General features: G+C 42.4%; 1 protein-coding gene across 1 annotated transcript in view; it reads left to right on the top strand.

The window, feature by feature from the left end:
- Nucleotides 1-11391, top strand: part of FAM169B (family with sequence similarity 169 member B) — a 49368-nt gene extending 37977 nt beyond the window's left edge. Inside the window, exons 7-10 of the mRNA XM_026648464.1 lie at nucleotides 2606-2788; nucleotides 6218-6373; nucleotides 9583-9686; nucleotides 10502-11391. Coding sequence (XP_026504249.1) covers nucleotides 2606-2788; nucleotides 6218-6373; nucleotides 9583-9686; nucleotides 10502-10726 — 668 coding nt within the window. The 3' untranslated portion in view covers nucleotides 10727-11391. The remainder of the gene's footprint in view (nucleotides 1-2605; nucleotides 2789-6217; nucleotides 6374-9582; nucleotides 9687-10501) is intronic.
- The last annotated feature ends 4159 nt before the right edge of the window (nucleotides 11392-15550 follow it).

Here is a 15550-nt window from a genome sequence, read left to right as displayed (position 1 = left end):
GCTGGGAGGGAGGAGGGGGAGTTAGGGCGAGGACTTTGGGGAAGGGGTGGAGTTGGGGCGAGGCCGGGGGTGGGGAAAGGGGCGGGGCCAGGGCCCGTGGAGTGTCCTCTTTTTTAATTTTTTAAATATGGTAACCCTATATTAGTGCCACAATTTTTTGGGAGTGGATTTAAGAGGGGATGAGCTCCATGGAAAGAAAAGTGAAAGGAGAGGGGACATTGAAGGGAAGAGAGGTGAGGGGGTCAGGGCAGGGGAGAAGAGCTTATTGAGGGGCAGATTTGGAGTGAAGCAGAGGTAAAGAGACTGGGAAGGAGGGGAAAGGTTGGACCAACAGCCGATCATCACAGGACAGAGAAAGTCAAGTCAAAACTATAGAAAGTTCTCTGAATGTTGAAAGGCTCCTGCTTTGACTGCTTCTGCAGCAGCACCTACTGTCTGGAGTGTCTGGGTAGCTCCTCTGCATCTTCCCCCTATGCCACGTGTTGGAGATAGGCACCATCCGAGTCCTCATTTCCCGGTGTGTTTGTGTGTCTCCCCTGCAAGTTCTGGCTCCAGGGGGCTGCTGGTGAGGGGTGGCCCCAGTGGGACCCCATTTTACCCCCTCTCTGCTGCTGCTTCTACTGGCTGGCAGTTAGTAATATATGTCAGCAGGGCAGGGCTGACATAATCACATATACTTGAGTAAGTCTGACATTCTGGCCAATAGATGCATGTACATTACATAGGGCATGCTCACCATTAAAAACAAAAGTCTCACTATGGAAGCATTAAAGTCACTTTGTCATGCTGAAACTGCCAGTGTTCAGAGTGCGATCTGAGATGTATATTTTTGGTCTTGACTTGATTATAGACCATGGCTGGATTATTTATGGCTGGTTGTGGTGGTACAGGGAGGGGAGTTGTTTATACAACCTATTGTGGTCAGTTTGATTTAATGTACAACTGCATGTGAATAATTGCATTAATTTCTGGGCACTTCATTCCCAGGAAAATTTCGATTAACTTAATGGAACAAACTGAATGAACTTCAGAGAACAGCAAACAAACAAACAAAAAAAGATTAGCGAGATGGCGGGATTGGCCTAGAAAGAAAGGATAACTACCAGGGATGTGTTACAAATATTTGTAAACACCAGAACGAATGGTCTGTATTCAGTCAAGCACTTCCTCAAGTCTCATTGACTTTATTCTGATTTAAGCACATGCATATGTGTCTTGCTGAATTTGGAGTCCAAGGAAGGAGAGGAATTAAAGTCAGACCCTACTTCTGTTGATGTCAGTGGCAAAACTCCAGTTGAAATCAACAGGAGCAGAAGCAGGCCCTTATTTAAGATAACAAGCAGATGACTAGATGAAAACAGTCACACTGAAAGAAGGGTAGCTTAGTTTGAATATCAGGAAAAGCCTCCTGACAATTAGTTCTATTATGCTGTGAAGGAGACTCCCAAGAGAAGTGTCCGAAGATACATGACTTGAGACATTTAAAACGAGGTTGGATGTTACACTAGTAAATGTATAGTAGGGAACAAACTAACTGTGAGAGGGACTAGATTAACAGGGAAAGCTGGCAAGAAAATGTTTCTTCCCTGTCATGAAACATTTAAATGAAAATGTTTTGTTTTCGTAGAAATTTTCAACAAAATATTTTGACTTTTCATCAAAAACTTTTCAGTTTTCTGACAGAAAAAGAAAAAAAATAGAAAAGCAGATGCTGTCATGAAAATGTTGGTTTATAAAAAAACTCATTTATTTTGGGGGGGGGGGAGAAAGGTTTGATGGAAAATTGTCAAGCAGACCTACTAAAAGGCCTCTAATTTGTATGATTCTATGGATTTTCAGTTGTATTTAATCTGTATGAGTCCAGGCACTACAGCAGTGGGCATTTCATAAATGATTAAATACAAATCAATCAGGAGGAGACATCTGTAGTGCTTTTATCCTACAAAGTAGCTAGATAACAGATTGATCTCAACATGATTGAATGCTTATGTTTCTTATTCTTTTGGGTTCGATTTCTTATGGCATTTTGAACTTATGTGCATAATATCCAAAGTAATTCTTGCAGAGTGAGGCCCTTAGTTAATTGATATGAACACTGTAGTTTTGGATTTTGCATTGCTGTACTCAACCATACCTCTTCTTGACGGCAGAGGGCGTTTAGCCTGGGTGATGACTGCAGAGTAAAGGTTTGAAGTGCTGTGGCAAGCTCGAATACTTTCTGACAGTTTTACTGAGAAGTGGTTTGGTCCAGTAGGCGGGACGCTAGGCTTGAGTCACTGTTTTGGCCTCAGCAGCACGCAGGCCCTTCGTTAGTACAGTAGCCGTCTCCATCTTTGTACTGGGGCTTGGCTTTGTTGGCAATGAAACATAAACCTGAGTCTAAAATGTCTCCCTGACCTTGGCATTCCCTAGGGTTCTACCCAACACCACTTGGGTCTGAATTCAAACTTTTTTCTCTGTAGAATGCTATACCCACTTCCCTTCTGTGTAAAATAGAGTTAATGAGCCCTTCCTGCCAAAATTATTACTATTTGTTGTCTTGGAGAGTGGTTTATCTTTTCATTTATTGGTTGTAAGAGTGAGCTATTTTACTGTGTATTCCCAGGAAGCCTGTGTGATGTTAACACCAGTCAATGCTACCTGCTCCCAGTTCTGGATACTGTATTTGTCCGGAGAAAGTACAGAAGGTGCGGCCTAGGGATGAAAATTCTGCATGATTTCTGTCAATCTTTTGTGACCGAAGATGCCTTGGGGATCAGCTGCCCTATTTCTGCTGACATGTACCAAGGTAAAACACTTGATGTGGAAACATTAGGTAAAAGGTCATGCATAATTTATGCATTTCATAAAAATATTGGAAGAGGCTTCTTGGCTGCAGGAGAGTTCAATGCATTGGAATGAACACAAAGATAATGTCCTTGGTGTGCAGTCTTCCTAGAGACACATGGAGCTTCCTGTGGGGAGGAAATCCTGTGTTCTTATAAGATATTGAGAGATAGAAACTTAGAATGGTAGTTTGGTATTTACACTCTTATATAATTATCTCCAAGAAATGGAATAATGGCTTTGGAATCAAAGAATGAATTATCAACTTGGTGTTTGACAGGAAAGAAAAAGAAGAAATTGTGTGGATGTCCATATGCACACACCAACACATGCCACATCTGTGGTCCTGATACTTTTGTGATAAATTGCATTTGTCAGGCACCACACCTGAACCGTGCTCCCTAATCCAACTTGTCAGTACTACTACTTTCATTCCAAATCTCTGAGCGGCTTTAGAACAGCCACAATATATTTTTAAAATTAATTATAATTTTCACTTAGTGGCCTGTTGGATTCGTGGTAACGCAAGCAAGCCTGGAGTTCCAGGTGAAAGCTTACATAAAATAGTCCTAACAATAAAATGATTTATAAAATCTCTAAAACATGTATAAAATATTTCTTTGTTAAATATGTGGCATAAACCAAATACTTGATGACGTGGTGTGACATAGCGGGTCTTACCGCAACTTGTTTGGGATGATTGTGTTACCCACTCATGACTTTACAATCATCACTAATTAATGCCAATAAAACCTTTATTCCCCCTAGTATCTCTCTGTTCCTCAACACACATAGTTGTACACTGTTCTGTTTGTCTGAAATGTATACACCATGCACAACTAACTCATAGATCAGGGGTCGGCAACCTTTGGCACTCGGCTCGCCAGGGTAAGCACCCTGGCAGGCCGGGCCGGTTTGTTTACCTGCGGCATCCGCAGGTTCGGCCAATCGCGGCTCCCACTGGCCGTTGTTCACTGTCCCAGGCCAATGGGGGCGGTGGGAAGCGGCGGCCAGCACATCCCTTGACCTGTGCCACTTCCCGCCTCCCCCATTGGCCTGGAGCGGCGAACCGCGGCCAGTGGGAGCTGTGATCGGCTGAACCTGCGGACATGGCAGGTAAACAAACCGGCCCGGTCCGCCAGTGTGCTTACCCTGGCGAGCTGCGTGCCAAAGGTTGCCGACCCCTGGCATAGATAGTCATGTATATTATACATTCACATCTCTCCCTCCTCCCCCAGCTCTATCTAGGATACTGTGTCCTCTTAATACAGGAAGAAGTAATACAGACACCGTTATTTTTCTCCATCCAACAAAAACAGTTTCCCTGCTGGCATGCATTGTACGGTTTATACATGCTGCATTTTGAGATTTGTGTATAAACACTAGTGGTACATCCTAAGAGTTAGTTTTTCATCTCTGGTAGGTTTGGGGCTAAGGTTCAGGGCTAGGACTGTGTCTTTGCTTGTGTTTGTAGAGTGCCTAGCACAATCGATCCTTGATCCTGATTGGGATCTCTGGATCTCACTGCAAACATAAATATTAAATACCAAGGGTGAAATCCTTATTGAAGTAAGTGGAAATTCTTCTGTATTAGACTGAGGACTGCAACCCAGTGCCCTCTAAATATCCTTCCACTAAATGTGAGCAGTTCTCACTAGCATTTCTTATATAATAATCCCACTCTGTGTTGTACAGGTCTAAAAAGGAGCAATAAAGCCATGTATTGAATATTTTGCTGTCACTGTACTTATTGCTCCCGGAATTTCTTGCTGGAGAAATTGATTTAGCTTTTATCCTGAAGTAAAATTAATGACAATGATCTACTCATTATTATGAGGCAGATGTTTACTTACAAGAATGACGGGATTTAAAAAAAAATGAAAACTACGAAATCCAATTAAACATTAAAGATAAATGAGCCTTCCAAACTCTCTCCATGGTATGATGAACTACCTAGGGTGCAGGGACAGAGTGTATCGTGGAGTGATCATGGATTATTATCTTGAAACTTAACTTGAGTCAGGAGACATGAGCAGGACCTCATGGAAAGGTGGTTTACAGAGGTTTAAAAATCCCTGTTTAATTTACTGAACAGTTTAGAAATGCAACACTTCATCACTCCTAAAGGGATAAACTAACAGCAGAAACCCTGTTGGCAGTTTCCTCACTTTGGCTCTGCAACTGGCAATGAGGAAAACCTCCAAAGGAGACAGGTTTGGGTTCGATATGAATAAACAGCCTTAAATTTGAATGCTTATCCAAATTATATGAATGTTCTGAATCTACAGAATGCGTCTGGAATACTGATAAGACCAAGATTTCTCATGAAAGTTATACCTTTACCTCAGCTACGTCTGTCGTCTCTGTCAGTTCCTCCTGTTTCAGGATTTCCTCATTCACCCCAATAAGTAAAAGCCCCTGAATGCTCACCAGAAAGTAGTCTCAGATTAGACAGAGGGACAGAGCTATCATTAATTTCTTCCCAAGAATGTTCTGCTAATTAATGCTCACTGTGATTCTGCAAACCCCACTTGGTGTACATACTGTTGTTTATTATTTGTATACCTCCAGTTGTGTGCTGAATACTTTAGCAATATGGTCCCTGCCCAAAAGAGCCTGCGGTCTTGACACCAAACAGATACAATATGCAACATATGACCAGTGAGGTTCAAGCACTAATTTTGGTTGCACGAGTTATTGTTTTCCGTGGTCTGATTTGATAACAATTCACTGCAGAGAGGGATAAGATTTATTAAGGCTTTATGAAGCAATGCAGTTCAAAAAGGGATGTTAAAGGAGAAAAGGGAGGTGTTTATTAACAGGCATGTGATACCTGTCTTCTTTCTCTTAACGTACTCTCTTTCCATAAGGCAGAAATGAGCAAAACTCTTCCTTTATCCTCAGTGAGAAGATTACGAATGTGATAACATGGATTCCCATTATAAACCCCCAGGCAGTGACCACTTAGCCAATGTTTTAAAAAGGCTTCTGCCATATCTATGCACAATAGTGTAAGAAAGGAGCAGAGTGGGAGACTTAATTCGGCCTGCCTCTATTTTTTTTTTGTTAGCTCTGTGCAGATTCTGAATATTATCCCGTTGGTGGTTAAGAAATTTCAGTAGCCTTGAACAGATGTTCACCATTCAGGGTTCCTCTTTCCAGGTATAGGTACTCAGACCCCATGGCATTGGGTGCTGTGCAAGAGGCTTAGCAGAGAGAGAGAGAATGAAGGGTGGGAAGAGAGAGAGAAAACACCCAAATACAACACCTGTAAGAGAAAATAGGTCTCTGAGAGAACATCCTGAGGGCTCATGCTTGGTGTCACCAGCTGACACTTAACTCACTAATGCTTCCCCTTCTCTCTCCCCCCGTCCTTGGTTTTCCTGTTCAGTTTGCCAGAAATTCTTGCAGACCTATCCAGAGGAGCAGGACCGACTGTGGGAGGTGGAAGCACCAGGGGACTGGAGCCAGCGTGTTAGTATCTGGTTAAAGATTCAACTGGAACCTGCCCTTACAAATAGTGCAGACTTCTCCTTGTCATGTTCAGGTATTTAAACTTCACAGTTAAAAGCTACGCTTCCTTAATGATGACAAAATGCTGCTTGCTCTCATTGGCAGCACATGGAGAAAGCGCTAAGCAAGCAATTCAGCACGTTATCTTTTTATCTGACTCAGAAATGACAGGTACCTCTCAGCTATTGGAGTGGATGGTATGTGTGCGAAAAGTCTATGGTTAGACCCCAAAGCGGGTATCTCAGCTCTAGTATGTAAAAAACCAAAATGCACAGGTTCATTTAAAGGCAAATAGAAAACATTTCTAGAGCCGTGGGGATGTCAGTTACTGAATTCGCCGTTCAGAGGCAATTTTCGTGCCATTCCATGACATAAACTTGAAGGTTCCGCCTCCTTTTGTGTTCAGTTGGGGGCGGGGGGGGGAATCTGTGTTCCTTACTGTACAGCACAGTACTTGGTAATCTTCAAGAGAGGACCGAAATATCTAGTAAACAGGACCAGGATTAGAGATTCTGAAGTAATGAAATCAAATTACAGAGACTCCGAGGGCTACTGACAAAATGCAGCCCTGGCGTAAGAGGATGGAACTCCCAATGCAATGCGTTACACCAGGGCAACAATTACCCCAATGAGCTTAGCACCATAGTTGGGTCGTAGAGATGGGTTGGTTTGTTTGTATAATAAGAAAAGAAACTTGTAGGATTTAGGGACAACATGATTAACTTCATTAAAATATGCTGCCAATGCCACTCTTTGATACTAATCCAATCCATGGAGAACATAGAGATCCACTCCATCGGGTGCAGCTGTAGGATTCAAAGTTCCTCATAAAGGGCAAAATCCTACTTTGTCTGAGCTTCTTCTCCTCCCCTCCCTATCCTTCCCCACAATAACACCCAGGCAGCAACAGGGTAGGAAACACTCCTGGTGTTTTCTTAAGAGCTCATAGGAGGATCTCGCTAATGCACCTAAGGTTCAGATGGCTTGGGAGTACAGCAGGCCCCTAGTCTGCCCATACACTTACTACAGTCAGCAGCAGGTCCTAAGGAAGGGCTTGTTCCTTTCAGGGTGAGCAGAAGAGAGTGCTGCAGAGGAAATTGCCCCCATGCTATCCCTGATATATTCTGCCCTATACAAGCAGGATGGCTTGGGGGTCCTCAGCTTAGCCACTGCATTTCCTCTCATCACCAGACCCCATCGCAGAGTTTGGCCAGGATTTTGCCCCAGGCTGGGTTCCTCTAATATCGTCACCGTGCACACAGATGTTTGCTTGGATCTCTATAGACTTATTTGAGGACGTGAATGTCTTTCGGATCTATTTCTTCTGTGTCTCCTTCCCCCTTGCTGCATCCCGCCAGCAGGAGGCAATGTAGCTCAGCATCACCAAGTAATGTTGGTACATATGACAACAGCCACCAAGATGAATGAGCTCCCCATCCTGTTCTGGTCGTCTTGAACAACCCTTCTGCCCCCTTTCCACAGCACTGGGCACTGCAGAAGAAAGCTATTTAATAGCTGGAACGGTGCAGCTCTTTTGCTGCATACTATGTAGTTTTTCAGAGAGTCGGGAATAAATTCTTGTCATATAATGTTGTTGTAGGGGCTTTTACAGCAATATGTGTTCCAGAAAGGTTCCCACAAACCTGAGATCAGACTTTAAATTTTGCAAGGCTATAGAGCTGCATCTAGTGGCAGCACGGATGAACTACACCACTCTGTACACCAGTAATGGTACTTAGGCTTGGGTATGCACACATGTATAGATATGTGTGAGAGGGAGACTTAGATGGATATGTTCTTTTCAACCTGGGTTGAATTTTTATCAGTGTGTAGCTATAAAAAGAAAGCTCTTTGGTGCATGGTACATGGAACTGGAAATATTCACTTGAACTTAATTTTTGTTGAAAAATCAGCCAAGGTTAATTTATATCAAATAGTTCCAGGAACAGAGAAGCAATAGCATTTGCCTACAGAGGCTGGCTGAAATGTGAAAATAAATTTAAGATGAATATGCAGCCAGGCTCCTAGTTGCTGAACCAATCAGGCTCTGAAATGAACAGTCCTAGAGTAATTGAGTGAAAGTATGTAAAGTCTACAAATAGAAAGTGAATGCGAAAAGATAAGGTGGGGGAGGTACTGTCTTTTATTGGTCCAGATCCTAACGAAGAGCTCTGTGTAAGCTCCAAAGCTTGTCTCGCTCACCAACAGAAATCCAATAAAAGATAGAACCTCCCCCACCTTGTCTCTCTAATATCCTGGGACCAATATGGCTCCAGCAGCACTGCAAATGAAAAGAAAAGCAGATTCAGTGGGAAATAACTGCTTTGCAGGCTTTATGGGAATCATGCAAAGTACCTTTTATTGTCTAAAAGGCAACTTACAGACCAGTGAAATCTCTGAGAAATGGATTCCATTTAGCGGAACAAACTTTCAACCTAAGGCTAGAAAGGTTTTCAATGACATTTTAGTGCAGCTATTCACACATGACGACGGAGGAACGTTCTGAGATTTGAACGCTGTCTGGGACTAGGATAGTGGCAGCTTAAGGGCAGTGTTAATAGTTTATTTTTCTGGTCTCTCCACACTCATTTTACCCCAGTTAATAGTCAGAAAACCAGATTCAGTCGGAGCTAATTTCTTGGGTACTGGAAATATTAGACACCGTGCTTCAGTCTCAACCATTACAATTCTTCTGAAATAATCAGAAAGGATGCAAGTTTACCGTCGCCCCCAAATTGTTGCCTATCAAGACCCTTTATGTCAAGATAGTGGAGGCTCAGAAATGCCAAATATAATTAAAAACGGTTTCAGATGTAATTTATACCTGGCAAGAAGTGCGGGCGTGGAAACAGAGGGCTAACGGTTCAGATTGCATCTACAGCACTAGCAGATGCATCTGTGTGCAGGGAGATGATGCGATATTTACACACAGAAAATTTTATGTGTGAAAACGCCAGGTGTGGGTTTTTTACACATTCAGATAGATGGACCTGCAAATATTTCAGGTGTGTGCAGCTGTCAAAAAATGGGGCTCTTCTGCCCAAACCTATGCATTTATCTTTTGTGTCATTGCCACCCATTGCACAAGGTTCTGTTTTGTTACTGGGCTGGGTGGTTAATTGTCAAAATTGGAGGAGAGGGATTGAAATTGTACTAGGACAGCATCTTGTAGGTATTTTTTTTTTTGGATAAACTTTCTACGGAAGTTGTGCCAACATTCTTTCATTACGATCCTGCCCTCAGAAAACACAGTTCGTCAGACTGCTTCAGAGGAGGAAGGAGGCTGTCATGTAGAGAGAGCTCAGGATGATGAACCCAGACGCTTAGATGCAGGCCAGATGAATGAGGTACAGTGATTAATTTGTTATTTTATGATCCACTTTTTCATGAACATGTTGTCCCTACTTAGTGAGTTAGGGGGCCTAAATAGGAGAGTGACACAGATAACCGTGGATGATCTTCTATCACTGGGCCATTGATTTATATGGCTAATCTGTAATTCCTCTGGGGGCTTGGTGATGAAAGGTGTGAAAGTTTTTACTTCGCTCCTCACTGAGATCTATGAGCTATACCAGAGCTGGAATGCTCAAATAGCAGGTCTGCAGTGGCTTTCTGAACTGACCTGCATACACAGTAGGTGGAGTGGTTACAACACCTGTATCGAGGTTGCTTAGCACTTTGCAATTAGAACGCCCTCTTTTTAATTGCTTAAATTGGGAGTCTGCCCCCACACACTTCATTGCAGGATCATGGCCTAAAACAATCGTGGCAATTTGAATGCACCAATTCTCCATAAACACAATAAAATGTACTCAAGGAAACACATCAAAATAATGAAGCGGGTCAAATAATAAATAAGGAGAGGGGCAGAAACAAAACAGAGTAAAATTAAGAACCATGGTTATTGTGTTTACTCCTCCCCTTTAGGTTGCTACCCAACGATTACTTGAACTAAATCAGTTTGTTGTTAATACAGACCGTTCTAACTACTTATGCAGAGCATCAGGAATCTATTATATAGAAACAAAATGGCTATGTTTTGGGGTCCCTCTTGTTTCTAAGGGCATCTCGGATTAGGGTCACATCATAGCTTTTACACTGTATGTATGTATGTACCTTTCATAACACCAGGATGATCCTTGTGTCTCTGTTCTAATTTCAGGGAGTCGAATGCATTCCTGATATTAGGGAAGTGCCACAAGAAGCCAGAGACGACAAAGATAACACAGCAGGAGAAGCAAGGACATTACACCTGCAAGTTCCCAAGGAGGAGGACTTTAGTCAAGGCACAGCTGATACGCAGCGAAGTAAGGGATCGAGGAAAAGAGCAAGCACGATGGGCCTGCTTGAAGACAAGACAACTAAGCATCTCCGAATGATGCCTTAATTGCCTCACTCAAGGAGCAAATCCACTGTGCAGTCATAAAAGGCTAAAATAATCAGCTAAAATAATCAGAATCTCTAACCACACTGAGATTTCTCCAGATTAGTTACAAGGGTTTTGCAAGGTAAATATTCTGAATCTTTACAAAATAAAAATAAACTATTGTTCTTTTAATTGTTCTTTTCTTTTGCTTCCTACCAAGAAATTAAATAGTAGTCGAGCCTAGTTATTTCCCTGCTTTGGAAAGATTTTAATGGATCGCGTGAGATGTCTAGAAAGAAGTAATTAGGTGACTTGTAGATACTGATGTAAGAAGATATTTCTATGGAAACAACATCCTGTATTATGCAAGGGAGATACCGCAACACAGGTTGGTATCAGAATGACGGCTCTGTAACCTCCCTTTCAAAAAGAACAGTTGATCTGGAAATTCTTTCAGCTGAGCTTTTCCAGCAGAAAAATCTGCCTTAAGCTACAAAGTGGACGGGGGGATGGGGACAAAAAAAAAAACGCATGGTCTACATTAATGCAGAAGTTTGGAACAGAGAGAAAGCTACAGGCCATAAATTGCCTTTAAGTTTAGACACTGAGATCACATTGTGTATATAATTTAAGGCACAGTTGTAGGAACTTTGTGTGGATTGCTTATCTCACGTATTGTATTTCATGTGGACCAATTCCTAATGCTTTACAATAAAAGAAAATATATTGATAATGTGTCTCGCCAGCTTGCACAAGTTACAGTGTGGTTAAAAAAAACCCCTCACCTTTCAGTCCCTCCCCACACAGTCAGGGTGGTGCTGTTCTAGCTTGACTTACTGATATATCGGGAACACTTTATTTATAATACATAAATCAATGCAAGGCAGTGCTTAATTCTACTTTTACAACCAGCCTCCACTGCAGCACCAAATGGGTGCACCAGGTTCCATGTCACCACAGTGGATGTTGCATTTAAGGTTGGACACTTAAAGGTTTTCAACAGTTGTCATGGATCTAATCTTCTCTGAGGGTAAAATTTACCCTAATGCAGAGAAGCCTGCCCATGGCTGCCTGTGCTTCTGGGATCCCTGGGTGCCATGGAGGGGGGCTCTGAACTATCCTCAAGAGGCAAGGGCAAGGATGATTTAGTTGGGGTTGGTCCTGCTTTGAGCAGGGGGTTGGACTAGATGACCTCCTGAGGTCTCTTCCAACCCTCATATTCTATGATTCTAAGGGGAGCAGTGGTGAGCCTGGGGTAGGGTCTGGATCCACACATACTCAGATCCAGTGGCCTACAGTCCCCACATAGGGGTCATGGAAGGGGCAGAGGAATCTATTCCAGTCCATGGACTGATGCAGAATTCATAGAGGGGGCTGCACTGTACCATGTCCACAGATTGCAGGGGTGAATTCCTTCCTTTTCACACCCTCCATAGGTCCCCACATGAAGCCCTGACACTGGTTTTGTGTAGGGAAGGGTGGATTTCACCCATAGACCCCGATTTAACATATCACTTAAGCATGTATTTACATCAATCCCTGTTCAACAGTGCGCTTCAGTCCGATTGAAATCAACCTTTTCTGGACATCTTCTACAGAAGAGGGAGTTATCTACTGGTGCTGTAATAGGAAATTATGTTAATTTTGCCATGAGAGGTGATATATTGATCACTGAACCAGCCATAATTCTGATGCAGACATGCTTAGCAACCCCTGACAGAGCTAGCCTATCTCCCAGAGTAAGATTGGCCTATCCATATGTGGCTGATCTGTAGAGGATAGGCTGGCCCAGTGCAATGAGTGTATGAAATGGGGATTCGCTTGGGAAACGGTGCCCTTATCCATGGCATCTTAGTTTCTCTGTACCTAAGTAGGGTACATCTGGCATCTTTTATAAAACATTGTATCAACTGTTGGATGATAGCTGGCCCAAGGCATAATAGAAAATAAAGGCAGCTGTAATCTTCGTGACAGCTGATCCCATGTTTCATTTTAGTCCACTATGACAGCTATGTTTGCATGTGGTAGTCTGTATTCTAAATCTCATTGTAACAGATCAGAATTGTTCCAGCACACTGAGTGGATCCTAGGTTCGCCTTAATTATATCTGTCAACTTAAATATATTTAAATAAAACCAGGTGAGCCCTATTTGAACTTGTCACGTTGGAATAAAAGGGATGGACAATATAGTATATGTGGAGTGGGGAGACATCTAATTTGGTGAAATTAATTCCATACCTAGGAGCTCTTGCAGTCAAACAGGAAACATCAAGTTGTCAGTATATCCAGGTTGAATTTCTGTTCTCCCTCTTTGGTTCCCAATGATCCACATACTGGTTTCCTAGCTGTTGTACCTTGATGATTTTTTTTCAAATGTGAAAGGATTTTCTTTCTCTCCAAGTAATACACCTTTCAGGAGAAATGCATAACGAGATAATGGGCATATCCTAAAGGTGAGCCAAGGTTCAACTCTGATGGGACAGAGTTCTCTGCGTGTTGACAGACCAGCAAGTGCCCCAAAACTAGTAAACTCACTGCAGTTTCTCTAACCACAGACAAAATGCCAGCTAACCATGGGTAACATTTCCCCTCCTGATTGTGTGATTTAAGGAGGTCCCATTTTTGGCTCATCTGCCTTTCCCATCAAATGAAGGAGACCAAACACAAACATTGAAAACAAAGGAAGCTGGAAACTAGTCCATTATTTACACCCAATAGAACATCGCAGCTGGGTGTTCTAAGTTAGCAGAACCAAAGGTGCCATGCTGCAGGCTGCATTTGTCTCAATGACAAATGCTATATAAGGAAGTAGGCTTCCTCCCCCTCACATCATATGTGTGTGCTCTGTCTCTGTCTCTCTCTCCATAAATAATATATCTAATACAGGAGATGTGGAACCTACTATAAAAGGAGTCTTTTTAGGATATCTGACTTAAAGGATGTCCCAGTCTGAGTACTAACTTCCTTTGTGTGCATTAAGGTGTCTGATGCATTTAGAAGTTCAGACCTGCAATTGATTCTTGGCTAGTCTTAACTGTTTTTGTATAAAAGCCTTAGGTGCTGCATTAGGTTAATGTGCCAGTCTTTCATTTTTGGACCCATTTGTTGAGCTCTGTTGTCAATCACAAATGCAAAGAGTTTGATAATCTCAACTAGCGATGGGACTGAACTAATTTTTGTTTATAGGTTTCGTACAGTACTCATTACTGTAGTGTCTGAGCACATCATATGCGGTAATGAATTTATCCTCACAACAGTTCAAAAAGGTAGGGGAATAGTATCTCTATTTTACAGCTATTGAGTTGTGGCACAGAGAGGTTACGTGAAGTCACACATGCTTTCTGTGGCAGAAACAGAACCCTCATCTTCTGAGTCCCATCTCAGTGCCTTTAAGGCAAAAAAACCTTTCCTCTTATAACAGAACATCCAGCACAAACTTTACCTTTCACTCAGGAATAAAACATTTTGTATGAGGGAGAGCTGAATGGTTTAGAGAGAGAACACTTTGGTAGTGGTTGGAAGTTGTTTTAAGCGTCCAAACTTTTTGATGTTCATCTTGGCCACTAGACTACCCCAATGGTGTCCACATCTTCTTCATCACAACACAGTTAGTGCTTCTGCTTAGGGGAGAGAGGAGAGAAAGGGCCCTGGGTGTGAGGGCAGGACTGTTGGCAGATCTGAGGTGAAATTTGCCCTGGATTTGCCTCCTGCTAGTCCTTATGAACGTTGGGGCTAAAAATTCACCCAGAAATAAAACCGTTAACCTCTGAAATATGCACTAGCAGAGTCATCTAGGTAGATACCCATGGTGGGTGCCAACAAAATCAAGGATCTGAAATGTAGATCATAGATTCTAAAGCCAGAGAAGACCACTATGATCATCTAGTCTGACCTCCTGCATAACACAGGCCAGAGACTTCTACCCGGTGATTTCTGCATAGAGCCCATAACTTCTGGTTGAAATAGAGCATGTCTTTTAGAAAGACATCCAGTCTTGATCTGTGCCCTTAAAGTGATGGAGAATGCACCACATACCAAGGTAAATTGCTCTAGTGGTTAATTGCCTTCACTTTTAAAAATGTGCACCTTATTTCCAGTTTGAGTTTATCTAGCCTCAGCTTCCAGTGGTGGATCACGTTATGCCTTTTTGGCTAGATTAGAACCCTATACTATCAGATTTCTTCTCTCCGTGTAGGTACTCACAGCCTGTCATCAAGTCACCTCTTTCCTTTCTCTTTGATAAGCGAAATAAATGGAGCATCTTAGGTCTGTCACTGGAAGGCAGGTTTTCCAGACCTCAAATCACTTGTAGCTCTTTTCTGAACCCTTTCCAGTTTTCAATATCCTTTTGAAAGTGTTTGCACTAGAAATGGTCACACTGTTCCAGAAATGGTTTCACTAATGCCGTAGACTGAGGCAATCCACTCCTCCTTGATATTCCCTTGTTTATACACCCAAGGATTACTTTATCCCTCTTAGCTATGGTATTGCACTGGAAGCTCATGATCAGCTGGTTATTCCCCAGGACCACTACATCCTTTTCAGAATCACTGCTTTCCAGAATACAGTCCTCCATCCTATTGGGGTAGTGTGAGCTAAGATGTGATACCCACAGTATCTTTATAACACAGATCCCCAGTTGTCCTAATGATGAGCATGCACTGTAAAGTTTGTACAGGATACCAAGAAATTTGGAGCTATAAACCATTTTCCGTGCATTACTTCTATGGCCAGAGTTGTCACAGTTAGTATAAATTAAATCTGGTTCTGTGCCAGTGTTTTATTTAGTATTACCACAAGATGGCACCATTGTACAGCTTAAAATTTCAACTGTGCCTGGCATG

Source organism: Terrapene carolina, unplaced genomic scaffold (genome assembly GCF_002925995.2).
Source record: "Terrapene carolina triunguis isolate 2854851 unplaced genomic scaffold, T_m_triunguis-2.0 Scaffold67, whole genome shotgun sequence".
In the NCBI taxonomy this organism is placed as follows: domain Eukaryota; kingdom Metazoa; phylum Chordata; order Testudines; family Emydidae; genus Terrapene; species Terrapene triunguis.
This window is presented reverse-complemented; position numbering and strand designations above follow the sequence as displayed.